The sequence below is a fragment of the Topomyia yanbarensis genome, chromosome 3, assembly GCF_030247195.1.
Source record: "Topomyia yanbarensis strain Yona2022 chromosome 3, ASM3024719v1, whole genome shotgun sequence".
NCBI lineage: Eukaryota > Metazoa > Arthropoda > Insecta > Diptera > Culicidae > Topomyia > Topomyia yanbarensis.
The window spans coordinates 288771339-288798824 of NC_080672.1; the positions used below are offsets into that span (position 1 = coordinate 288771339).

The 27486-nt window shown below is 38.8% G+C and overlaps 1 protein-coding gene across 4 annotated transcripts; it reads right to left on the reverse strand.

The window, feature by feature from the left end:
• Positions 1–865: 865 nt before the first annotated feature.
• On the reverse strand, positions 866–27486 carry LOC131688919 (multiple inositol polyphosphate phosphatase 1). Of its 4 annotated transcripts, XM_058973541.1 has the most exons (6): positions 27146–27486; positions 26982–27078; positions 11431–11639; positions 11274–11368; positions 1993–2229; positions 866–1930 (listed from the first exon to the last, which is right to left on the reverse strand). In XM_058973541.1, exons 3-6 carry the CDS (start codon positions 11621–11623, stop codon positions 992–994), a joined length of 1464 nt encoding a protein of 487 aa, XP_058829524.1. In that variant the 5' UTR covers positions 11624–11639; positions 26982–27078; positions 27146–27486; the 3' UTR covers positions 866–991. The 4 variants fall into 4 exon arrangements, with proteins under 4 accessions (XP_058829524.1, XP_058829522.1, XP_058829525.1 ...); XM_058973539.1 differs by lacking the exon at positions 26982–27078 and having other exon boundaries at positions 27146–27485; XM_058973542.1 differs by lacking the exons at positions 26982–27078; positions 27146–27486 and adding an exon at positions 11935–12050.

A 27486-nucleotide genomic window follows, 5' to 3' on the forward strand; every position in this document is an offset into this window, starting at 1 on the left:
TTGACTTTTCAAAAGTGTACGAATATGAAATTGTGCCATTTTCACACCAAGTAATGATTTTTTATGTGTAGTGTACGAAAACTTGCACACTTTAGATTATAAATGATAAGAAAATGACAGATGATGATTCTACGACCACATTTACAAAACAATACCTATATTAAATAGCGCAAACATATATGAAACAATATTAAACATATACACTAGAGGTGTACGAATATGAGATTGTGTCACTGTATATGTAAATTACAGAAATTCCTGATAGCTGATTTTAAAGCAACCATGCAGAAGATAGTAAAAATTACAGCATTCGAATTTCCAGCGTAAGGGACCATTCATAAATAACGCAACGCAAAAATTGACCAAAATTGACTCCCCCTCCCTCCAAGTAATAAATTGTCACAAATTTCCTAGAATTTTTTTTTCTTCGGTGAAAACATGCTACGTAACGATTTAGCTAACTCCCTCTCCCGTCTATGTCACAACATGACACTTGTCGTACCCCTCCCTCTAAAAGCGTTACATAATTTATGAATGGTCCCTAAGTATATTTTACTTCACTTCGGTTATGTCTCTGACATTGCCTATCCATCTTTTTTACGAACTAATTCGATATACGAACCCTCGGTTTGGTTCGTAGATGGAGGTTCCAGTTTATAAAATATACCAATTAAAATTTTACAACGTTCAAAACGAAATTAATCCGATCAATAAAACTGAAAATAAATAAATTTTAAGTAGGGAAGATTGGCGAAAACAGCTTTTGGTTGATCAAAATGTGAATAATTTTGTAGACATTTTTTCAGTTAAATCCAAAAATACCTTTCAAAATAATTTTTTCAAGTATGCAATTTAAAAAACTAAGGCATTTTAAGAAGTATTTATTTTTTCCCAAAATTCGCGATTTTTAAAAGAATGACACAGGTACAGCCATTTATGTTTTTGTTTTAGTACAATAGCCTATACGTGTAAACATGCAATCAAATTACATTTAAAAACTAGTTATTCTTGGTTTCGCTACCAACGCTACAACCACAGTCACCAAAAGGCTTATCGTTAACGGTGGTAGATATCTACCTGAGGCAGTACTCCCCCCACGATAAATCTTAGCGCAATCCCCATCGGTGTATCGTCTGAACTGACGAACCACTTCAGACCAATTACACAGTCCTACGTTGCACCAATCGAACATAAGTGCTTTTTCGTTGAGGAAGAATATAACCTTTACGGGTTCCACTGGGTCTGCACACTGATATTTAACAGCGAGAACATTGGAAGCGAACGGCGTCAGTGCACTGGACCGGAACCGGCGATTCCTCATGGCGTAGTAATTGTCCGCTCGCAGGGCATCCAAATCTTTTAGAGCACCCAAAGCTGCTAGGAAAAGTTGAATTTCCGATTCGTGAGTGAAGTAAGCCACAACCTGAGGGTTATCCGGTCGGCTCAAGTGCTTCATCATGTCGGCAACTGCGTAACAAGCCAAGTTGGCACTTTTATCGTAGCCGTAGCTGTTTTGATAGTAGTAACTGAGATCTTCTTTGTACTCCAACACGTTAACCTGCTCTTTGGTAAACACACTGCACCAAGGGCTAAGTTGCTGCAAGTGCCATGCCTGCTCGTATCGACAGGCATCCCACATGGCTTCCACCTGCTCGGTACTGAGATTATATCGGAATCCCAGGCGAGTGGAAATGTCTGCTAGGGTTTCCAAGTATAGCCGTGATACGAGAAATTTACTCCATTCTGAGTTCGATTGCTTATTTTTGTTCTTATTAGCATCGTACGCCGGACAAAAGTCATATGGTTTCAACAAGGTATCATCTTTCGGGGCTGGCTGAACATCAATGTTACTATACGCATTATCACCAAATAAACCTTCAACAAATGCTTTGTAACTAGCCTCGGTTCGTTGTGAGTCTGTGTAACGGAACTGAAAAAAATTACCCTCATTTTTTATATGTACATAAGTTTCACCACATATTCGAATCTTACCAAGTAGTGCTCCTTCGTGTATTGGCCAGACATCACCTCGTAATAGCGGTCCTGTTCCCGTTTGGCTAAAAATTTGAGATCATTCCATCCTTGTAACGTTAGGAATGATCCGTAGTCGACCGTGATGTTACTATCCCAGCGCCAGTTCCGCAACAACTCTAAATCATCGGCACACATTCGTCCCACATCAGGTGCAGTTCGTCGAACATCGTAGTTGTCCAGAATGGAGTCTCGTAACTATAAGAGATTAATTAAAATGGAACAGTATTGAAAAATTCACTCCAATTAGGCCATTACAAATCTTTTTTAAAAATTATGTCCAAGTACAATTTTTTTTCTGAAGGGGGGGGGCAAACAAAAAATAAATATTTATTTTAATAAACATATTTTTTTTTACATTTTCTTTCGATTGTTCTCGTGGACGTTTCCGCAGGGTGATTTCGTGTAGCGAGGTTGAGCTATTTGTTTTACTTGAAAAATTCAAGCAAATATTACTGAATCAATCAAAAGTTCATATAAGAAAGGGATGCAAAAGTTTTCGTTTTAAATAATTTTCCGAAAAGTGCCATTTCTAAATTCACAATAAAAGCTTGAAAATTCTCTAAGAACCTAATGTAAACATTTAAGAGTACTTTAAGGTATTAACTTTTGGTTGCTAGAATAGTTTTCGTTCCGTCGTGGCGGCACACGGACCGACTTTACACACAAGGCATGAAAATCGGTCAAAGATGATTCTGCTTGATAACAATGTACAGAAACAGGATTGCAACATTTCACTTATGGACTTTTGGAAAACATTCTGGAATGAATCCAAAGGTAAAGTGCGCGTCAATGGAATTATTCATCTCAGATATGGTTTTCTCTGATATTTTTTTTCTATTGCGTATTTCGTATACAGTAGCCTGGTGAACGTACATCCTGTGCATACTATACTTTTTCGAACTCTAGTGGAAACATCAGCTTTGGTTTATCGCTTGTGCTTGAAGACTTGTAGATTTGTTTGTTTGGTACATGATAGTAATTCGGCTCGGTTCCGTGTGCATCTTCGAAATCTTTGCATTTTTCTCCATCTTGTTGCGCAGTAGGTAGCCACATCAGAGAAATTCATTTGACAATCGTACGGATTTATGAAATGTATAGCAATCATCAGTTCATTTTTGCCTTTTTCATATAAGGAAGATTGTGCAATCACTCTGAAACTCGACTTTTTAAGCTACACCCGGAGTGTCGAGTGTCATATACTACTAGATTCAGTTCGTCGATATCTGAAAATATCTGTACGTTTTATAGTATGGTTAAATAGCTTCAAAAGTGCATTGGCCCTAGGTGGGACTCACTTTTGTGCCTAACTACTACTAACAGTCCTTACTTTTCTTCCTTCCTTTTGTTCCACGAGACGGCATCGAAGCGTTATATCGTGGAGAGGCTGATTCAGTCTTAAGACAAAATGATACATTAGAGCGGTTTAGCTCCGAACACCTATTCGTTCAATCGCAGTGGTGAACTTCCTTTAGCCATTTGGCTCCCGTTTCTGTGAACCATTTAGTTCCTGTTTTCGCGAGCCATCTCAATTCCTCGGCGGAAGTTCTCCCGATACCGATGCTTGTTGCGTGAGTCATTTAGCTCCCAGTTTTATCGCAATCTACTCGCATAGTCCATAAATCCTACGCAAAGGGCCAACCAGTACTTGGCGAGGACGGTTCGGCGATACCGGATGGAGCGTAGCTTCTGGTTCGTTGAAAACTCGATGACCCACCGCTGGTGCTTCACTCGACCTACTCGATCTTGTCCCTGACGGTGAAACTAGTCTGCTCACATGCTTCGGTCCGGCGATTCCAGCTGGTTCGTGGTGCCCAGTACACTGGCGCCTCAAGCAAAGCTGTGGTTGCTCTCGCAGCCTTCCCCTTAACATAATCGTCATGACTTTAAAAGTTCAAGTCGATGATATATTCTCCGTCCGCGATTTTCGCCTGTTGCTGTCTTTCGGCTGCTAGTCATCACCAACTCTGCTTTATGATGAGCAATCGTCTCCGTGTCGAGTGTCTCCTCTTCTAGCGATTGTCCGATTACTTGGAACACCACATCATTCGTGAAGCCGAAAATCGTTATATCTCTGGGAAGGTTCAGCTTCAATACTCCATCGTACACTGCGTTCCACAGCGTCGAGTCGAGGAACGTCAGTTGTAGTTGTGATTCTCCCTTGTCTGTCTCGTAGATTGTTCGGCTCTGAAAGTAGATCTATAATATCCTGCAGAGTTACTCACTCATGCTGTACAGCGAATGGGCGGTTGCTTCCCAGCTAGTACTATTGAAGCATTCTTCACGCCTAAGGTAACCACCACGCAATAACGATATCCTTATCTCTGCTGTCTCCACAGCTCCCACTGAACAATTGCTGAATTGCATGACATGCCGTTTTCACGCGTACTTCGTTAGCTTGTTCAGCATTACTCTCTCTCTAACATTACCAAGGTATATATTGACTACGCTGAAAGATCTCTATGTTTTCCCGGCATCGGAAGCAACATCACCTTTGGTCGCTTCCAATTATCGGATCGCTTTGAACATATCCGGGCTCTAATGTATCGCTTCATTTTTATGGCTTTCGACATCTCGATCAGCTGTTTGTTGGTAAATCGATCTTCATCCTTGTGATCATCCTCCCCACTGTACGGCGAAAATAGCTTCATGTTGTGGGGAAAACCTTTCGATGGTGACCTCCATCTTCTCCGGGCACCTTTCAGGTGGTGCAGCTGAGCCTTTTATCTTTGTTATGCCAACTTTGTAGGTGTCTCCTAAGGAAATTCGCGTTGGCTTTGTGGCAATGCTTTCTTGTTCAGCTTGACTGCTTTGTTGAGAACGGTTCTGAGCCGTGGAGCGCACCTTTGGGGTCATTTGGTCCGTCTTCTCTTGCGTTTTCGTTACGACCATGTCGTTAGCGGTACTGCATTCATCTTGCTCATCGTTGGATGTTCTTATTTGTTGTTTGTGCTTACGGGTCGCTATTGTAAATCCTTCTTCATCGGTATTAGATTCTTTGTTGGTGGTGTTGGCTGTTGGTTTGGAAACATTTGCTGTAATCGTTGTTACTTCGATGTTGGTAATGGCAGTTGGTTTAGTGGTACTGGAGCCGATCGTTGTTGAGCTGGTGTTTGTGAATGCCCGGTCTGCAGTCGTTGGTTTACCAACTGGTTGTGGTTTAACATACGATGATTGTATACCGGCTTTGGTCGTATCAGGTGGAATTTCTTTAGCAGTCTCTGCGCAAGGTTTCCCGTGGTGTAGCGGATGATCACAATATTGACAGGTGCGTGACTAGTGTTCGTTGAAAATATTCAACATCATGAGGTGATTTGCATGTGAAAGTCAAGTAAGAGGGAATAGGTTTTGTCGGACGCATTCTCACCACACGAACGCCGTTGCGGAGTCTTGGGAAGAAGTTCCTCCAAGTATCCTCCTTAACACTATCCACTTCTCCGTATTTTGACATGATTTGTTTGATAGCGGAGGAACTAGTACGTGCTGCCAGGTCATGTATATTTATTTCAATGCTGTCAACATCTATATACGTTGGTATACTGTATAAAATGTCATTACATTCGATGACGTGTTTCATGTTGTTCTGGGAAGCGAATGATTCTGCTTGACTAATGTTTTTTAACATAATCAGTACCGCATGACATAAATGGTGGAATTACACCGCATAGAGTACCGCAAGCTACGTTGAACTTCAAGTTCACCTTCAACATTTGCTCCACTTCACGAATTGATGGTCTTACCGGACATTTCGAGTAGTCAACAGCAACACAGTTTGCCCGCACCGTCATATACTTTTGCTTTGCATTGTCACTCATTGTTTGTTCACGTTTCACACATTAGGCAGAAGGAATCAATTTTTGCCTTTGCAAATAGACTAAACGTCGCGCGGGTAAATTTGATTACTTGCCCTGCTATAGCAGCGGAGCGATTTCTAGCTTCTGAACTGAGCGAGATGAGAAACCGAAGTGATCTCCGACTTCTTCTCCAAGCTCAGAGGCAACTTATACGTAGATCGATAATCGTCGTATTGCACCCGGGGACCGTTTCTCCTTGGTATGGTCGCAATACACGCCCTTGTTAGTTGTTCCGTGAACTCATTCGCATTTAGGTTGAAGAGGATACCCTCAAATTCAAGTTCCTCGACGGACACGTTCCTGTGAATGATCGGTGTTTTCCAACTTCATTCGTTTATATATCTCCCACATATTCAAACCGTGTCCTGTAATCAATGCTATACCAGATCGCTTGGAAGTCGCTGTGGATATATCCTCGCACACTTTTCAGTCCATCTTTCCGGTTACTTCAAGGCTACAAAAATTGACATCGATAATGGATTCCCGGCTCTCCCTGCAGTAAGTACCGATGTTCCCATTTTGGTAAGATCTATATTTAGCTTTGCTGGAGCATTCTTGATCGCTGATGGCCAGGCAAAGTCCTTTTGATTCCAGCGTCTATCTCGAAAATTTCGCATGTTTCTGGTTCTTGGAATATTTCAGAATTAAAGTCTCTTCGGCTTCTTGGAAAACGGTTTATTCGATTTTCACAAGCTTAGTCTTAAATGGAAGGTTTAATAGCAGATTTTGATCTGGTCAAGTTCATACGAATCGCACATATGGCTGCGGAAATACGGTATGAACACTACGATCCCATATGAAATCGTTAAATGTCAAAAACCTTTCGTTAAAGCTTATGTATATTGAATATTGAACCACATATAAATCGCAAGGAGTCTGATTTGAATTCAGATTGTTTCCTTATCGAAATTATTTTCGAATGCAACGATCGATTCTGTCTCTATCGACTGTTGCGTTTAAAATGGAATCGATTCAGAAGTCGGTCAGTATTAGCCTTTCCATGAGATATTTGTTTGATAATACACTGGCGGGTCCTTCCTTCCGCGACCAGCAAACGTTTCATTTGATGTTGGACTGGATTGACGATTTCATTTAAACTTCATATTTACCCGACAATGGTCAAAATAAAAACTATCATGGGATGGTAATTTCTAAAACCATAATAGTTTTCAGTGACGAAAAGCAAAACTCTATGGAAGCTGTTGTTGTTCTATAAAACGTGACAATTTTTTGAATTTTGGTTATTATAAAAAAAATTATTTGCCCCCTGATTTTTTTCAGCGATTTTGAAGGGGGGGGTGACATAATTTTTAAAAAAGATTTGTAATGGCCTTAGTATGCGTTGTAAATATCAATGATTTTTTAATCTTGGATTTAGAAGGTTTTTTCTCTCCAGGTTTTTAGGTTTATGGTTACATTGATCGAAATGGTGCCAACACGTGCGTTTTCTAAAATTATGCTTTAGGAGCTGATTTGTGTAATTTGGCGCACCCATGGCGTACCCATCAGGAACATTCTTGGAATAAAACTCCCCGTGAATAGTAATAAATTATCCTGACAGTGAGATCAAATATTATTTCAAGATTTCGATATAGAGTAGAGCCATGTCTTCGGCAAAGCTCAGCTCATTACTATAAATCAGGTTGGCAAGAATGGATACATGAATATTATTTCCTTTTTTGCAAAATAGTACCATACATTTTCGGGGGAAAGTGACCCCATTGGCTCACTGGTATCACTCCAAGACAACACTTGAATAGAGGCACGAAGCTAGATCCGGCCAGAAGATCGTAGAGCCCTCGTGTTGCTTCAATTGAGGAAGCAGACGCTTCTGTATAGACACTCTTTGGAGCAGATACATACCCGTTTACAGTCCCGGTAATCACGATCGACGTACTCCGTTTGCCACATGAGCATATCGCTTGCCAAATCATGTATTTATTGGCAAACTTTGAGTTTCTACTTCTTTGCTTCCTTCGGAACATCAAACTTGTGCTGGGCAGTGAAGAACAGTAGCCCCTGAAGCTGCCAGACGCAAGTCTCAACATCCATGATGAGACAATAAGGCTTTGTCAGCATCTGGGTGAACAGTTTCCAGATCCGTGACTTCTCCGCCATATTTTGCTGTTTGTGACGATTTGGAGCCTTCTGCACTTTGTACGTGTACAATCCCTCCGAGTCCTTAACTTTCTGAACGAATGACTTGGACAGATTGAACTGTTTTGGGCACAACCCTGACCGAAGCATTTGAATTCCGCTTAAACGTTTTCACTACACGCTTGTGATCCTGGTCACTAAAGACGCTGAATCCCTCTGGATAAAGACTCACCATCTCTATCTTATTCTTCTTATTTATCTGTAAATGTCATTCCAATCGAGCACGAGACTTATCAAAAACACTCAATCAGAAGAAAATCGTTTCGAATCCTTCTGGAACGAGGGCCATTAACAGGTCTCGTGCTCGATTGGAATGACACTGACAAATAAATAGTAAACAAACTTTAACTTTATCCAGAGGGATTCAGCGTCGTTACTCATCACTAATAGAACATTCAATCTGACGCATTTCTCATTCCGTTCGATGCGCAGAGTTTGCTAGTAACGTTTAATCACAGGACTCACCGTTGACTGCATGATGCCTTTTTTCGAAAAACTGACAGCGATAAAAATACAGTGTAAGCAATACACTCTAAACTAGAAGTAGTTTTTCAATTTTCAAGAGAAAATGCCCAATGTGTTATTTTTAACAGCGTTTTTTCCGTGATGCAATTTCATATGGGACACCCTTTAGGCTAATTATTTAATCCTAACAGTTGGTAACAGTGTTTTACTTTTGTCTTGTTTGAAAGCTTCATTTGTTATCGCAGAAGGGGAGATGGATTCTAATCACTCAATACATAACACTGTTCAAACGATATCGAGAAACACAACAAAACAAACTTAAAAGAGACAAGACAAGACAAGAAACTGCTGGTGACGATAGTTAGAGTAGTCCAAAAGAATCCTGGAGTATCCGGGTGTGATTTGACAAAAAGTGTTTACTGTGGCGCATAGTAGAGTAGAATGGGGTCAAATAGGTATTGACTAATCCATGTGCAGTTCTGTTAGTGAGAGATTGAGGTTAAATCGGGTGGAATTTTTGCCAAATGAGGTTAAATCAGATGGCGAATTGAAAACATCGCGTTATATGTATGTTGTCCATACACATTACAACCATGTTGGTGTCTAGGACACCAAAATAATAAGTCAAATAAGTCAATAGGGGTAAAATAGGTATAGGGCATCATCTTTGCTATGTTAGATCAGAGGTCGCTCGTGTTGCGTGAATTAGAGACAGTGTACAGAACATCGATGACGACAATCATTTCGGCTGTTACCGAGGATCAGCTGTATTAGTTACGGAGTCGTTTTTCGCGTATTGTTCTGCGAGAACGCATTGTCTTTCGTACTCAGTACAATATATTTATTCAATGTTAAAAAATATAAAGTGAGTTTTTTCTTAAGTAAAAATGACTGCTGAACATGAGTTTTGTGTTAGATTTTCGATATATTCGTTTTTGAAAAAATGCAAACATCAACATGAAATATACGCTTGGGGGCACGATAGGTCAGTCGTTTAATTAGCCAACCCATGAGACGTTTCTGATCAGCTGATTATTTTTTCTGACGTTAAGGCTAGTTTACAGTTCGGGAAATCACGTATCACGGGATTTGCGTCGGGATTTGATCAGGGTAAATTTCCCACCGAAATTTCTCCAAACTGTCTAACCAAAAACTCTGCTGCTTCTTAAAAATACAAACAGTATCAAACTTGCAGCGAATTGCAAACCTTATAAAAATGCTCTTTTTCCCCGTCGGATACAATTTGTTGAATTGTTCTCGGCCGGATTTCAGTGTAGAGAGTTTTAAAATTCCGTGATGTTTCCCGCGGTTGGGTTTACACTTCAGGAAAACTGTCATTTTTGTGTAGAGTCATTTCCCGTCACGGGATTTGAAACTCCATTTAAAATACACAGGGATCCAAATCCCATGACATGTTTTCCGAACTGTAAACTAGCATTTACTCCGGTGGGCACGACATCCGACAGTATCGTTGATTCGATCCAACACCAAACAAATCGGACTAACGAAGAATTTTTGTCGAACGAGTTTTTCTGTTCGCAGAAGTAGACTTGTTGACAATACCCACCGCTGAATTGTCAAACAAACGTCACATGGATTGCTTAATTAAAGGTTCCTTTCGAAACATTACGTGCTCGTGTTAAAGGATGCTCGTCATCAATAAAAGCGCATCAGATATTTTGCGTGAGTCAACAATACAATAATTTGAGGTGTTGTTGAAGTAGATAATCGAATGTTCGAAAAAGAGAAGGCAAGGAACCCAAATAAATGCTCCGAAGCGCAAACGCTGTCGTTCCACAGCTAACCAACAGAGTGAACCGAAATGCACAACTTCCATTCCATACTCTGGCGACGACGAGGACACCGAAGAAGTCATTCATAAGTACAATACCAGACGCAGCTGCTGAAAACACGTTTTTCGCCATTTCCTTCCGCGGCATTATGATTTTTCACATAATTTTCCACTTCCTCATTTCATTTTAAATCAGTGCAAAAATACCATCGCACGACCTCGCCAAAGGAAACTTCAGCTGTGCCACGCCAAAAACCGTGCAAGGAAGCACTACGTGATTTTGATGAACAATAAAAGTCATGTAAAAATAGACTTTGGACAAGCTGACGATTTGGCAAATCAGCTGATATTTTGGAAGAAAAATGTTTATGAATGGAATGTCTATGAATGGTGAATTTGACAAGGAGTCCCGATGAGAAACTTATCATTCATTCAATCACACGAATGTTTCGTGCAGTTCTAGCCTTACTTAACCAGCTATAATTACAGCCGGCATGCCATAACATAATGTAAACAGAATATTGTACATTCTATTGAAAAAAGTAACAATGTACAAAATTGCAGAGATTATCGTCTCAGTGAAAATCTTTAATCAATGGAAATTTAAGAACATTTGCGTTCATTCCCACTGACCACGTTGTGTTTTCAATATTAGTATACAGAGTTTGTGCACGTCTCTCACGTTTTATCTTCGATAACTTTTGAACATAACTATGACTCCTGATAAAATTCTTTCCATTGAATACACAATCCATCCCGATCAAAATATTGTCATATGTTTCTCATTACAACAACTAGAGGCGCCACAGTAATTGTTAATTAGCGCTACAGTATTTTAAAAATTCTGAATGAAACCGATATGAGCAAAAGGAACTATAAGAAATGCTTCACTTCATTATTTGGGTGATTAAAACAAGTTCTTATCTAGCATACTCAAGATTTGCAAAAAATATGAAATACTAATTCCTACTTACATTGTTCAACGCCTGTGACATGAATTGGATACTCTCTTTACCAGGTAGCCTCGTACCATGACGACTCAATTGCCAAAGTTTAGATGGTATGCAATCTGTGATAAAAAAAAATCGGTTCTACTTTAGAACGCATGACTAATCGAATGATGGTACTTGCTTGGTACAATATGCTCGCGACTGGAAATTGGAGCACGAATTACTTCGTACGCAGTTTTCGTCGCAAAGTGTTTCGACTGGGTTCGGTCACTGTCCTGGCTGTAGCAATACGTTTCACAGCATCTTTGTTGTGCCTTGCCTAAATAAACGAACCATAGGAGGAGGCTAGTAATTAAATAACGTTGCTGTACCATCTTCGGGATTCAGAATCTGAAAAGAATATAGCAATAAGTTTTAATTAAACCTCCATAGTTCAACTATACGATTAGCAGTAAAACGATCGGTTACTCTGTGGACTTCGTATTCTACTGTTGCGTTGTACTAAACCTACCGCAAACTACACTAAAAATGACGTTTTCGGTTTTATTGAATATGCTAAGATATCAAGCTATTCAGCTATTCGGACACTGTCATTCACAGTCACTTCAATGGTCAACATAAAAACAACTGATAGTTTCAATCGGTGACATAACCCTCGCTAGACTAAACATTTAGTAGTGCTCACACTAAAACATTTTTCGCGATCGCTTGCCGGTTCCCTGTTGCTACACACGCACAAATCTTCACTTCATTCAAACTCACATATATCCATCAAAGCACAACGCCCAAACCATCAACCTGCTGGTTCGGAGTGCATATGATCACGCGTAAGAGACAATGCTGCGATTTATGATAGAAACAAATGCTAATTAAGGGTGTTGAGCCCATATTTACTCTATTACCATAGTTCATCCATTGAAACCCGTTGGCTTGATGTTCTACTTCTGTTTGACGCATTGACTGCGTTGAGTGATGTTAGGGTCCAACAATTCTAATTTTCATTATTGTATTTGCTTATGAGGAATGAAATTAGAATATTTATATACATTTAAAAATCTATTCATAAAATATTGCATTATCCTGGCTAATCGGAACAAAAAAAGGAAAGTTACCCTACACCGATGTGCCCGATTCGTAATATCTATTTGAGGTTTCGTTCAATTAAACATCCAACAATGGTAATCGCATGTAGTGTATCGGTTCTCTCATGCAGTCACCATTTCTGCCTTTAATTTTTTTTTCGCCTAACCAATTCTGGAACATTTTTCATTGCCTCTTATTAGGGTGAGATCACCGAACCGGGTCACTCGACCCATAGAAACACTATGATAACGTTTTAGTTTTTACACGATGCTACACCAGTGTAGTGTAGAAAAAAGAGATAGTCTTATTTTACCCAAGTTTGAATGAGTGTAGCACCGACTACACCGGTGTAGTGCAATGTCAAAAACGCCACAAAAAAGTGTGACAAGAAAGAATGCCACCACGCGATGAACACATCGTCTATCCAAAGCTCCACCGGTCGATTGTGTTGTTTATATTGATCTAGGCAAACTGAAACATGAGAAACCGGTTTCATACGTTGTTTTCAAACGCGTGATCATAGGAGTGATAATTGATATAGGTTTGACCCTTTTAGAACGTTTTGAAAAAAACCGGTCTTTTGGTTTTCATAAATGGCTGCTTTTCCAGGCTTTCTCGGTAGTAGTTCTATTAACGATTAACTCTTAAATGCGCAATGTTCTTTTAAAAGAACATTGTGAAAATCATCTCAAATTATCATAGTAGCATATTGAAGCTATGAGGTAATTTTCACAGAATTTGAAAAAAAAAAAATGATCTGCGGCTTTAAAGGTTAAAATTACCAAAACGATAATAATCTGAGTAATCGTTGCCTGCAATATCACAACATCAAGTTTAGTTTTCAATTTGATATCAGATATTTCGACACAGATCTTTCATTAGGGCCTAAGTCGCAATGTACTCAAATGGAGAAAAATCAGTTTCAATATTCGGCGAAGGTTTTCTAAATGTAGTTTTTATTGTAGGTATAAATTACTTTATGACCGTGTTTTTCCGGAAGCATTTTTCGTTAAACCTTATGACAATATAACAAAGAATTTAATTCCTATGTGCTTTTAGTGGGTAGAAACTAAAAAAATGCTTACGCCCAATTTGCATCCCAGTCGTGATTTCGCCCTTCAGCAACCACCATTTGCGGAAGGGCTAAACCGTGTACATAATTTTCAGAAGGGCGCGGTAAATGGGCTAAACTGACTCTGTCTTGCTGGGTAGGGCTGGGTAAATGGGCGAGCTTGACAGTATACCTTTTAATAGGGCTCAGCAAATGGGCGCATAGAAATCCAATGTAAAAGAAAGGGCGCGTGAATCTTTTCTTCAAATTTCATGAAAATATCGAAATATTCGAATGTTTATGTGCAACAACTATCGAGTAGACATGATCATAGTAGATATTGCTTATCATTTATATAACAGAATCGCCGTTTATTCTTTTATTTGTGAATAATAACCGTACGCCCGCTTCTGTCTAAAAATGTAAGTTTGGCCTTTATATTCCATATGAGAAGAAGGGCCTAAGTCGAAATCTCGAAGAAAATGCATGTTTCGCCGTTTTGTTTTCTTTAATTATACATCGAACTAAAAACCATTTTAACTAATTTTCACCTCAATCTTGTAGTATTTTTGTTGCATAATGTCGTAATAGCGAAAACGCAGTTTGTTTACATTTGCGATGTAAGCCCTAATGAAAAATCTATGTCGATTTGCTCAGGTAACGAATCAATAAAAAAATTCAACAACTGCCCGGCATATTTATAACATGGCAATCCGTTGATACAGTGTTAAGAGACGCCGAATTATCCGATCGTGTTCGTGAATTTATCGGATTAATCGGAAATACCACCACATCAAATGCTTTTGAAACTCGGCTCACCAATTATACTGCTGCGAAACATTGATCCACCGAAAATGCGTGTGCAGTGGGATTAGGCTGTAAAAAATTAATTCAAAATATTATTAAACTCATTCCGCGCAATCTAACTGACATACCTACTACAGTAAGATTCCGTTTTTGGCACTTCCGTTTTTGGCATGCTCCTATTTTGGCACACTCCGATTTTGGCAACAAATGGGTTCCGTTTTTGGCAACATTCTTGTTGTACATAAGGGATGATCCATAAATGACGTAGCATTTTTTGAGTGATTTTTAACACCCCCCTCCCCCATCGTAGCATTTCGTTACAAACCTCTAAATACCCCCAGATAATTACGTAGCTTGACGGTAATTCTCCCCCCCCCCCTTGTTCCCGAAAAATATAAAAAAAATAAAAAACGATGTTAGTTATTCCCCTTTTAAAAAGCTACGTAGCATGACATGACCCATCACATCATCACAAAATACAATACTCATCACAAGATACAATACTCCCCCTCCCCCATATAATGCTACGTCATTTATGGATGATCTCTAAAGTCTTTTAAAAATGACTTTATTTTCAAACATGGGAGTCGTATTAACCCTCAAAGGGCCAAATCATTTTTTTTCAAATTTTGTAGAAATTGTCTCATGGTTTCACTACATTACGGTGATAATTTTGAGATGTTTTTCGCAATGTTCTTTTAAAACAGTGTTATGCACTTAAGGGTTAACTATATTTTACACTATACGTGTTGTATTTAATGATCACAATAAGTATAGAAATGTATTATTTATGTATATTATAACTGGTAGCAGTGTAACTAGTGTCTGACGGAAACAATTTTTATAGTAAGCCCCACAGCCTGTGCACTTTAAGAGTCAAGTACAGAGGAATTCGCTACACTGTGTAATAAGACTAGTTCTGGAGAAAATTTTGAATAGAACCTTAGTAACATTGCGACCCTCTTTATCTTTGGATTATTACGACGTCAATACAAAACATGGCATTAATGTTTCAGTACATATCGAAAGCTGACCATGGTGCGTCCCAAAGCCGTATTTAGGAATACAAAACTGACAGCCCCCAAATAGTTTGGTTTAGCTTTATGGTGTCTTTGGCAAATTCGTTAGTTTTTTTTTGGCGATTTTTTCAAATGAATGGAATTATGGTGGTCCTTGTGGTTGAGGTGTTCAAAGTATTGAGTGTTAAGATGTGTGAAGTATTCCTGCGCAATGCCCTACAATATAATAACACAAATGAGCTGAAGCAAGTTTGCTGAATAAAGAAGACTATTTATAATGGTTAATTTGTTGATTTTTTGAAGATTTGAGGTAGGGTGGCTCTTGAAAAATAGGGTTGCTTATATGATCGTTTGATGAGTTAATTTCTCACAATTGTATTGTTCTAGATATTTTTGGCACTTTTCTTGGAGCACATTTTCACCGTAGCACTGATGTCTAATCCCTTTTGATTTTTACAGGTTTTCTTCAAACTTGAAACATTGCAATTTGATTTTCAATCTATCAATGCCATGTGGAAGATCGACGATTGGTTAGTTATAGAGGACAAAATTTATTTATTTTTTAAAAGAGCTATGTTTTTTAAACAAAATTGTTCATTAAATTTTCACGAAAGAAAATATAACAATCTCAGGAGCGAATGTCATGATAACATTTATCACACTTTGGAACTTTTTTCGAAGATTTAGGAATAAAACATTATACATTAAAATAGAACATATCTATTTTTCATAAAAAATGTCATGTAGCATGTCTCTATAAGTTATAAAGTATAAATGTCGTCAGTATATGCGTTAAAAATATCAAACAAACAACTTTGCCGAAGAAAGTTTTTTGATAGAACACCTCTGTCAAAAGATAGAACTAATCTAGATCAGTTTATACTTATCTAGATCAAAACCAAAGTTGTCAAAATAATTATCATTTCCATCTAAGATACTTTGCTAAAGACACTAATCCTCCACGATATATACCCAGGGCGCTAAAGGTTTTGAGCGTCGAAAGTAGCAATCTGCCCCACCGTACGACGTCTGAATTTGATAAAAACATGAATAACATTGAATTTGCTTATATTTTTCTTTCATTTCATTCCATTTCACATATGATTGAAAATCCTTGAAATATTTTTGAAATCGTAAATTGAAAAACTAAACTTTCAAAAAAATGTTCCATTTTTGGCACGGTTCCGCCCAGTTAAACTCATTCCGGAACCGGTTCGGATTTCTGAATGGAGTCATTATGGATTCCAAATCAAATGCAGCAACCGATTCCGACTCAATCCGGTTCAGAATCGGTTGTTACATTTGATTTGGAATCCATACTGACTCCATTCAGGGTTCCGAATCAAATTCCGAATGGTTTGACCAAGCGGTTTTGGCAACTGAAAAAATAAAATTGTTGCCAAAAACGGAATCCTACTGTATTTGAATCGATAAATAGTACCCTTAATATAGGGTGACCATACGTCCTGGTTTCCAAGGACATGTCCTGGTTTTGAATTGACTGTCCTGGTATCCTGGGAAGTCGAGGAAAATGCTTGATTTGTCCTGGTTTTTTTTCCTGTAAGCCCAATATATTTCTATCTATTCAGTCTTCGATTTTCACTATGCTCTAGATCGCAGTAACGACTGACCGCAACCATAACTGCAACGTATACTCATCCTCAATCGGAATGCGACAAACAAAACTTAATATAGTCGAATCTCCCAATTGTACCTTCCGATGGTTTTTTAATCCCCCAAGAAGAACCTCGTCAATATCGATGAAACAATGGTTATCAGCGCTTCTTCTCGGCTTAAATCGTCATTCAATCCGGGACCCGAAGAATTCCCTTTGGTACCGCTGAAAAGACACATCGGCATTTTGGTGCTTCTGCTTCTACTTGAGTTCTCTTGCTAGTGACTTTTTTCGCCTTACTGGAAATTCATTCCATAAAATGAAAAATAGCACCTAATCAGTCGCTCTGAGACTGCTTGTCAACAGTGCAGTGAATCAAACGAACGTTTCTATCTAAAGTCTGCTGTCTATATGTACCATGCCAGTACTATAAACAAGTAAAGCAATCGAATAATAAATTTCGTCCAAAGCCAGTGTGAGCAATAAAGCACCGTTACTTTCATCGATGCGATATCGATCATTCATTTCAAGATGTTTGAAACTCAACAGCAAAATTCAACAGCATATTTGCAAATACAGTTTAGACTAACGAAAGCCGTCATTATACAAGCTCACCACACTCGTTACTGATAACATTTAAAACTTTGGCTATAACGGAAAGCTACGCAATGGAAGACAACATGCCATACGTCGTTGAGCATGATAATGTTAGGACCAAGATACCCATTTATATTGACAATGATAAGATTGATATGCGTCTGCACGATCAACACCTGGGTACTATTAATAAATTTATTACAACCATCATGTCGGAAACGTAACGGTGGAATCCTTTAAGTTTGAAACCCGGAGAAAATTTATGGTATTTCCAACGGTTTTTGTTTCGTGAGAATGCGAGTGACCTATTCCTTCATATCTGAACTTTCAATTCAAAGCAAAACGCGTGACCAAATCTCAAATCACGCTGTGCACGTATGAAGGACAGACTCCTGCGTGTCCTACGTTGTTACACATGAAGACACACTACGAAAAACCTCTAACGAAGCAATATCAACTGCAAGCATACCCATCACACAGCCCTTCATCAACATCAACTAAATCACAAACCACCGGAGTTGCAGCTCAGGCACAACGAATACTGGAACAACAGAACGTACGCACAGCGTGAACGATCATTATGATGTGCCTACTACTTCCCAAACAACTGCCAGCACCACCGATAATAAAGTAAATAACAAAGAACACGGATACGCGATCGTGACCCGTAGGCCCCACAAGCAACTCAAACCAGGTAATCGTGAAAGCCCATACAACATTAACAGCGAGAATAGCATGAACGAAAACGAGAGAAACGAACCAAACATTTATTTCACCGCGACGTGCATGAATTGAATTTTGTTTTCTTTCAAGTTCACGCAGGGATGTCAATTTTTTCAAGCTCGGGCTCAAACTGATATTATTTACACCAAGCTGTCCGCCAGTGTTCACATAACAATCGATTAAATGGAGAAATTTTTGGTAACAACGGTAGGCTTTGCAACTCTCAAGTCGAGAGATAATGGTTGCCAATGGAGATTGCCAGGCATAGCGCAGGGAAGCTACTTGGGATCACTGATGTTTCTGATTTACGTCCATGTCGTGTTTTTAGTACTGAAAACTCCTCGTTGGTACTGCACAGACTATCTCAGCATTAAACGTTTGCTTATGGTGGTGTGGCAAGAACTGCCACTGTGGAATTCCGGTGAAAGACTTTCTGGCAGAGCTCTTCCTCCCAGACTCCCATAACTTTTTTACTGTCCAAGCTCTGCCTGCCAGACCCCAGAACTGCCGAAAACATGCGGAAAAGGCAATGTCGATTGAGAGGTAACGAGGGGAATCAGTACCCTTTCGACTGTCCTGGGTTTTTACTCGTCTGATATGGTCACCCTACTTAATAAAAGACTCTTACAATTATATAGATAAATAGTACCCTTAATAAAAACTACTACAAATTACCCCTTACACAAGGTGGCGAAAATTTTTTTCATATTGTGGAACAAAAAAATGGTGCGGCATCGCACCTCAATAGACCGTTTTTCAACAATATGTTTGAACATTTTATGATTTTTTATGACAAAACCGTTTCAGTGTATTTTAGATACCTACGTGCCTCAAATGATAAAAAAGATTTAATCGTACATCGACTGGTTTAGTCTGATGCAGGGTTGACTCACAGAGAACAGGCGTCCAACTCCAGCGTTAAAGGTGTGTTAAAATCGAAGACATTAGTTTGGGATATCATCACCAGGTGCGAATCACCCAAGTTTTTATATTTCTTATAGAAGAAACGTATAGAATTCGCTCAAACTTTCAAGATTTTTTCCGAGACCCGAAGGGCCGAGTGTTATATACCAATCGACTCAACTCTACGATTAGGGACAATGTCTGTGTGTATGTAATGGAAAACTCTCAGTTGTGTTTCTCAGCAAAGGCTGAACCGATCTTATCCAAACCATTTCCAAATGAAAGGCCTAACACTCATACAGAACGCCATTAATTTGTTGTTCATTCTGATGTTTAGTTTCAAAAATATGGACGCTTGAACGTGTAGAAAAAAAAGGTTTTTGCAATTTTTTTGGAAATTATTGTCGAAATTAGCTACATAGCTATACACTTTATATATCTTCAGATAGCTTATACGAATACGAACGAGCTATTGTGTGGTGAAATCGGACTATTATCAAAAGATCTTCCGGCGCCTATCACCGCTGGTAAATGGATTTGTCGGGAGTTATCAGGCCGGTTTCATCAACGGCAGATCAACAAACGACCAAATCTTTACTATACGGAAAATCCTCCAAAATGCCGTTAATACCAGGTCCCGACACATCACCTGTTCATCGACTTAAAAGCCGCATATGACACGGTGGACCGTGTGGATCTATGGAAAGCTATGGACTGATTAAGGCTACGATGGATGGTGTAAGGTGTTGTGCCGAAATTTCGGGCGGCCTCTCGGGTCCGTTTGAAACACTCAGGGGACCAAGACAAGGCGATGGGTTGTCCTGCCTGCCCGCTGTTCAATATAGCGCTGGAAGGTGTAATGCGGAGAGCGGGGTTCAACATGGGGGGCACGATTTTCACGAGATCTGGACAGTTCGTGTGCTTCTCTGACGACGTGGACATAATCGGTAGAAACAAGGAGACGGTAGCAGATCTGTATACCTGACTGAAGCGCGAATCAGCACGAGTAGCACAGAAGATAAATGTGTCTAAGACGAAGTACATGCTGGCTGGCGGAACCGATCGCGATAGGGAACGCTTGGGCAGTAGTATTACGATCGACGGCGACGAGTTCGAGGTGGTTGATGAGTTCATCTATTTAGGCTTATTGGTGACTGCGGACAATAACACCAGCCGGGAGATCAGAAGGCGTAATATCTCTGGAAGTCGTGCTTACTATGGGCTCCACAAAGCTTTTTTAGGAAGCTTCACTACCGCACGAAATGCGCCATGTACAACACACTGGTTAGACCGGTGTTTCTCTACGGGCACGAAACGTGGACAATGCTCGAGGAGGATCTGCAAGCACTCGAAGTCTTCGATAGAAGGGTGCTGAGGACGATCTTCGGTGGCGTGTGGAGGAGAAGGATGAACCACGAACTTGCACGACTCTTTAGTGAGCCAAGTATCCGGAAAGTAGCTCACGCTGGAAGAGTACGGTGGGCGGGGCATGTTGTGAGGATGCCGGACAACAATCCCACCAAGTTGGTTTTCACCTTCAACCCGGCAGGTACAAGACGGAGAGGAGCGCAGCGTTCCCGGTGGCTGGACCAAGTGGAGCAGAACCTGGCGAGTATCGGGCACCTGAGAGGTTGGAGACAAGCAGCAATTGACCGAGTGACGTGGCGGAATATTGTGGAACAGATTAAATCATGATAATATCACAGAGAACAGACGTCCATCTTCAGCATTCAACTTGTGTAAAATTTCTAACGGTTTTGAAGGTAGTTGGGATATCCAAACCAGGTGTGCTACTGTCGTCATGTTTTTTTGTGGCTAAGTTCGACAGAATTGACAGCGGTTATTCCTCTACCCAGTCAAACTAGTCTGGAACCGGTTCGGACTTCCAGCATGAATTCCAGCTCAAATGCATCAACCGCTAGAGTCGGAATCGGTTGTTTTCTTTGAGCAAGATTCCATACTGAATCCATTCAGGATTTCGAACCGGTTCCGGAATAGATTTGACGGATGGTTGGGATAGGTTGGTGTGGCGGCGCTAGTGTTTATCGTATATTAATTAAAATGTTTACATACGTTTTTTAAATATTTTTGTTCGATCATTGATGTCTGTTCTCTGTGATAATATGATGTACAATCAGGAAATATAATATATCAAAAGAGATATTTAACATTAAATACGGATGACGGATTATTACCGTTTTCCGGTACCGTAAACCGGGGTAACTTTGATCACTCGAAACATTTTTCGTAGATTGCTAATTTAGCTAGTATAGTTTACCTAATAAATGAAATTTGAAATGAGTTTTACTCTAAACTGATTTGTTACACTTTTTGAGTACATCGTTCGATTACAAATGGAATACAAAAATCCGAAATTTTATTTTATTAACCTTATTTTTACGAAGCTTCGTAAAGTGTCTAGTTCTTATATAACAAATAATTCTTATATTTTGGCAAAAATAATATATTCCAAGCGAGTTTTCGATTTTTAAGAGTTGGCTTGTTTAAAAAACTTTTTTTTTGTAAGACTAGTTCGCTATTATTTTAAATTATTTCAAGATTAATTCGCAATATTTTTTTACATTCAATACTCCATCGTGTTCAAATGGATGAAAATCTTTGTTAATTGATAAAGCACTGAAACAAAACAATTTCAGCAGTTAATAAAGTTTTCAATTCTTCAGATTTTATACTAGTTGGACTACGAATTTTGGTCACTCGAATTTTACAGTATATTGAAATACTTTCTTCAATACTAATTTACATCTATTTTACGATGAGAATCTTTTCAGAATTAGTTTAAACACACATTTCAATGGAAAACTTTGATATCAGAAACTTGATGTAGGTAAACATAAAGGTTATCAAATCCACCTCGGAATACGAAAACGGCCTTCAAATTGTAATTATTTTTGGAAAAATAGTAGTAAGCCATCACTCCGGTTTGCGGTATCTAAAAATAAGACTAAAAACAAGCAAGCAATCATCTATTATTGTCGAAACGGCTAAATTTAGGTCAATAGCACCTTCGGAGAATTTATTGGAGGTTATATGCTCTTTCTTTTGATATTGTGTGTTCACAGATTAATCCCCCTATAGGTGAGATATTTTCATTAATTTACTTTTATGTGATTGATGTCTTCAGAAAATTTATAGCTTTTTATTTTGCTGAAGACACCAAGTGTCTATGTTTTATGCTTGCAAAGTTATAACATTGATCCGTTTTAATATACTAGCCGAATTTTATTCCGATAAAATGGAAAAGGGTGATGTTTTTGTATTTCATTTTACTATCAACCACCATTAGAAATAAGCACCGAACAATTTCAAGCTGTTTATATGTACCTTGATGGCTTATTGGTGTACAAACTTTCATTTGCCAGAACCTTCTGACAGCTAACTTTCTAACTTATGACCCTCAGATCGATCTGGATTATATCTCAAAAACGAGAAGCGAAATAAATGACTCCAAGAAAGTGGAATGGAAATAAAGTCATTTTAAACTCGTCCACAAGAGACTTCTTCGAATACTGTCTACTTGAAGATTACTTTTGAGGATATATTTATTCTATTGCATCAAACCAAATTTTTGGTAGTTTGTTAAAAGATTAATTTAAGGGTTTCTTCGAAAATATGGTGAACCCTCTCTCATTCTTTCGTTTGTTTGGGTAGTTAATGTTAAAAAGTGTCCTAAATTAATAGGTACAATTAAGAGGGTCAACTGCTATAGGTGACAAAAAAGAAATGTGTTTTCTTAATGTTTGGATAGGGAATGAAAAGTCTTTGCTTTTTGAAAATGTATGTAAATTTGTAAAGCTAAAATGAAAACTATCCTTGAAAAACTTCACAAAATGGCGTAGTCAAGGACTATTACGTTGCTGTTATATCTGAATGGCGGGAATGGCGCAGTTCGTGATTCTGGTTGAAATTAATGGAACAACAAAGATTTGATTTTCAGTAACTTTTTCCGCGGTTTTCTAAAAAGTTATGTAATTTTGGCATTTTTTTTAACCGTCCCACAGAAATGGTTAAAACCAATTTTCTGGTAATATTATTTGTTAGAATCTTAAAAGGGTTATATGAAAGATCGTTGTGATATATTCTTCGACTTATCTACTCTGCTAAAAATCCAAACTTATATTTTATATATTCCAAACACATGACATGCATATGCACAAAAATGTGCTAAAATATAGATTATATTAATCACGTACATACATCTGATGTGAAATCTGATATGAAACACATTTCTATGTGGCAAACTACTATAATGTTGTATGTACGCCACATGAATTTTTAATAGTTTTCACATGATATTTATGTGTGACAGATAATATTTATGTGCCGCTACAAATTGCAAAAAATCTTGTGTGAAATCAATAGATTCAATATAGCGAATTTTATCAGTGTATTGATATAATACAAAAACTCGACTTTTTCGATCTTTTTGGCACGCAGTTAAAGTTTTCAGTACACTCTGTAATGGTGACGATTTTCCCTAAAAAATCATTAGCTAGAGTACAATGGTATCCAAAATATGCTGCTCACTGCGAATTCACTTTAAGAATAAGTCAATGTCCAAATAATCGCATTGAGGTAGCGTGTTATCAAGGGCTTCAATTTCAGTTCTTGTTCACAGATCACCATGACAATTTGAATAAATGCTATTAAGGATTTGTACTTCAAATATACGCAAATTTATTTTTTATTTTTTTGGTCTAGGACAACATATATAGTCCCTTAAGGGAATTGAGTTTTCCATTAGTAATATATTGAATGAAGAACTTAAATATTTTATTCACAAGGCATTTGCTTTCGCTTTATCTTTTATTTCATTTGATCTTCGAAATTTTTCGCAATGATGTTGTCCCATGCTAATTTGATCAATATAATATCCGAAGAGGGAATTCTAAGAGTTATAAGAAATGTCTAATCACACTGTTAGGTGGATTAAAAGCGTTTATTTAATATATTTGTTCGCTCATGGATGTCTGTTCTCTGTGGTTGACTTTTGGAATTTTGCGGCATTTCTCACGAAATTATTTTATTCATGACAAATTATGTTATAGGTGGTATATTTTGAGCCGATATTGAACGAGGACCTTGAATACTTTAACGGCAATGAAGAAAAGGATACAGAAGGCCAAGGCAGCGGTGGAGACTACTACGTCAGTACGGCGGACGATGGAAACCAGCCTGCACGCTGTACACTGGGGGAAGTTAAAGATGCCATTCAACAGCTCAAGAACAATAAAGCAGCTGGTAAGGATGGTATTGGAGCTGAACTCATCAAAATGGGCCAGGAAAGGCTGACGCTCGACAACAGACCAGATCTTCACCGTGCGGCAAATCCTCCAGAAATGCCGTGAATACCAGGTCCCAACGCACCACCTGTTTGTCGATTTCAAGGCAGCGTACAATAGCATCAATAGCACAGAACTATGAAAAATTATGAGCGAACACGGCTTCCCCGAGAAGTTCACAAGACTAATTAATGCGACGATAGAGGGGGTGCAAAATTGTGTGAGGATATCGGGTGAACTCTCAAGCCCATTCGGATCCTGCCGGGGACTAAGACAAGATGATGGTCTCTCGTGTCTGTTGTTTAACATTGCACTAGAAAGTGTTACGCGGAAAGCCGGGTTTAACAACCGAGGCACGATTTTTCATGATCCAGCCAATTTGTATGCTTTGCAGATGACATGGACCTTATTGGGAGAATATTTGAAATGGGGGCCGAGCTTTACACCCGACTGAAACCAGAAGCAGCAAAAGTTGAATTGATGGTGAGCGCGTCTAAAACAAAGTACATGCTGATAGGAGGGACAGAACGAGAAAGATCCCGCCTAGGAAGCAGTGCTACGATCGATGGGGATGTATTCGAGGTAGTGGAGGAATTCATCCGGATCTCTGCTAACGCCTGATAATAATAACAGTCGAGAAATCCGAAGACGCATCATCAACGGAAGTCGCGCCTATTATGGGCTCCAAAACAATCTGCCAAAAAATTCAGCCACGCACTAAATGTACCATGTACAGAACGCTGATAAGACCGGTGGTCCTCTACGGACACGAAATCAAGACCATGTTCGAAGAGGACCTGCAAGCACTCGGAGTCTTCGAGCGCCGTGTGCTTAGGACTATCTTTGGTGGCGTGCAGGAGAACGGTGTGCGGAGGCGAAAGATGAACCATGAGCTCGTCAGGCTCTACGGCGAAACAAGTATCCAGAAGGTGGCCAAATCCGGAAGGATACGATGAGCAGGGCACGTTGCGAGAATGCCGGACAAAACCCCTGTTAAAATTGTGTTCTGCTTAAATCCGAAATGTACAAGACGACGACGTCACAGCGGACTAGATGGGCTGATCAGGTGCAGCAAGATCTAGAAGGTATCGGACGCAACCGTGGGTGGAGAGAGGCAGCTGCGAGCCGAGTGTTATGGAGAAGAATTGTTTATCAGATTGTATCAAATTAATTGATGTAACTTCATATAAATGAAATAAAAATAATAAACGATGACCTGAGACGCTATTCACGAAACTTTCAGGATGGCTCCATCGTTATTGGGCCACATTTGAACAGCGCGGCAAGACTTCAATTTTGATTATATCACACAAGATGATTTCAGAAAGGCATATAGAACTCATTGGGAATGTCCTGATTGATTTTGGTGATAATCTGTGGGGAGAAATCTGGATTAGGAATTAATTCCTCAATATGATCAAAATCTTTTCTCGCGTATCGAAATATCGATGTCGTGGAATGACCTCCTAGCTGCCCTATGTTAAGAGCCAGAGTTTCAAATGGTGACACCCCTTTGTTCGAAAGGTCCTATTGATGTGCTCCGATTTTGATGAATTTCAGCGTTAGTTTATGCATATGTGGGATGGACTTCGGTAAAATATTAGAATCCAACTTTGTGGGGAAATGGGGTAAAACGGACATTGACAATTGAACCGAAGTAATAGGTCGAAATTTTAAAATCTCTCTAACTCTGGTTTAACTTGATGAAACCTAATTCTGTTTAGTGTTCCTGAAAGGGCTTTGGGAGGGGTTGGAAATAGGATATACATTTTTGATTTATAATTATACATTGTAAAGCAATCATATTTTACCTTGAAAAAAAAAAATAGAATTTTAGACACGATAGCTCTTTGCAACAACCTTATTGAGGGTAGGTTGGTATGGATGAATTTTAGAGTAAGCCGGTGATTATAACTTTTGGGGGAGTCTTGAAATTCGCAAAATATTACATTTTTTTAGATACTTCGTATTTTTAAAACAAAAACATGTTTTAAAAATACTCGAGGTTACTTACATATATTTTCATCAAAACTATCATTTTCAGATTCAGACCAGTTCAAAAATTTGAAAAACTGGCTCTAAAACCCAATAGAGAACAATTGGGGTACTTTGTTTCAGCATGTATTTTCAAATGGACAATTTTATACAGCACTTCAGCTCAAAACAGCAATTCAAGAAGCATGGGCATAAATCGACATGTCGGTCCTGGAATAATTGGGTAATTAAATGCCAGGACGACTAGCAGATGTTATTGAAGCTCGAGCAGGATAAACGAAGTATCAAATTTTCTATTGAAATCTGATTTGTGAATAATAATGGGTGATTCGATTTTGCACAGTATAATTATTTCGTACGAGTTTAAAAATTAATTCTTTTTAAAATAAGAAACATAACAATAGATATATCCATAGAATTTGTTTTGGTTCAAAGTTTCACACAAAAAAATATTTTACTTTGATTTGGGCCGTAGAACAATTATTTTATGATTTTTATGGTGTATACGGTATACTAATCTCGCGCACTGAATAAATACAAAAGTAACCCGGGCCTTAACAGGTTAAGCGTGTGATACTGCCTTCAAGAAGCGAAACAAGTGAGATAGACATTTGAAAGAACAATGAAAGGTATTACCTATTGTAGGTATGAAATGCTATCTAGTTATAGACTCGATGATCTAATCACAAACGGTCAATCACGCTGTTTGGAGATGGGTTGGACTGCTTTTCGCCTACGACAAGTGTGATCACCTCAGTATGCATCACGGTAGCCCGTCTTTGACTACTCAGTCTACTCACCTGATGATAGCTTTGCACTTGCAGGTAGTATGTTTGACCGGCCAGTCTTTCAAACCGATATTTATATTCTGGCTTGAACTTGAAGCGCAGAGAAGCGATAACCTGTTGCGTCGGAAGATTCCGATAAGTGTTATTTGCGCGACGCGGATGAGCAAACCATGTTACTCACACTATTTCTCTCTAACAAATGTCTGATTAATTGAAGTGAACATAAGTTAATGTAACTTTTCTTATGCTAACAGCTTCTTACAATTAGGAATCGAAGGGTCACTTAGAATAAGTGACCACCGACAATAATACAACTCCCGCGACAGTACTTTTGATACTAACACTGCTGAACT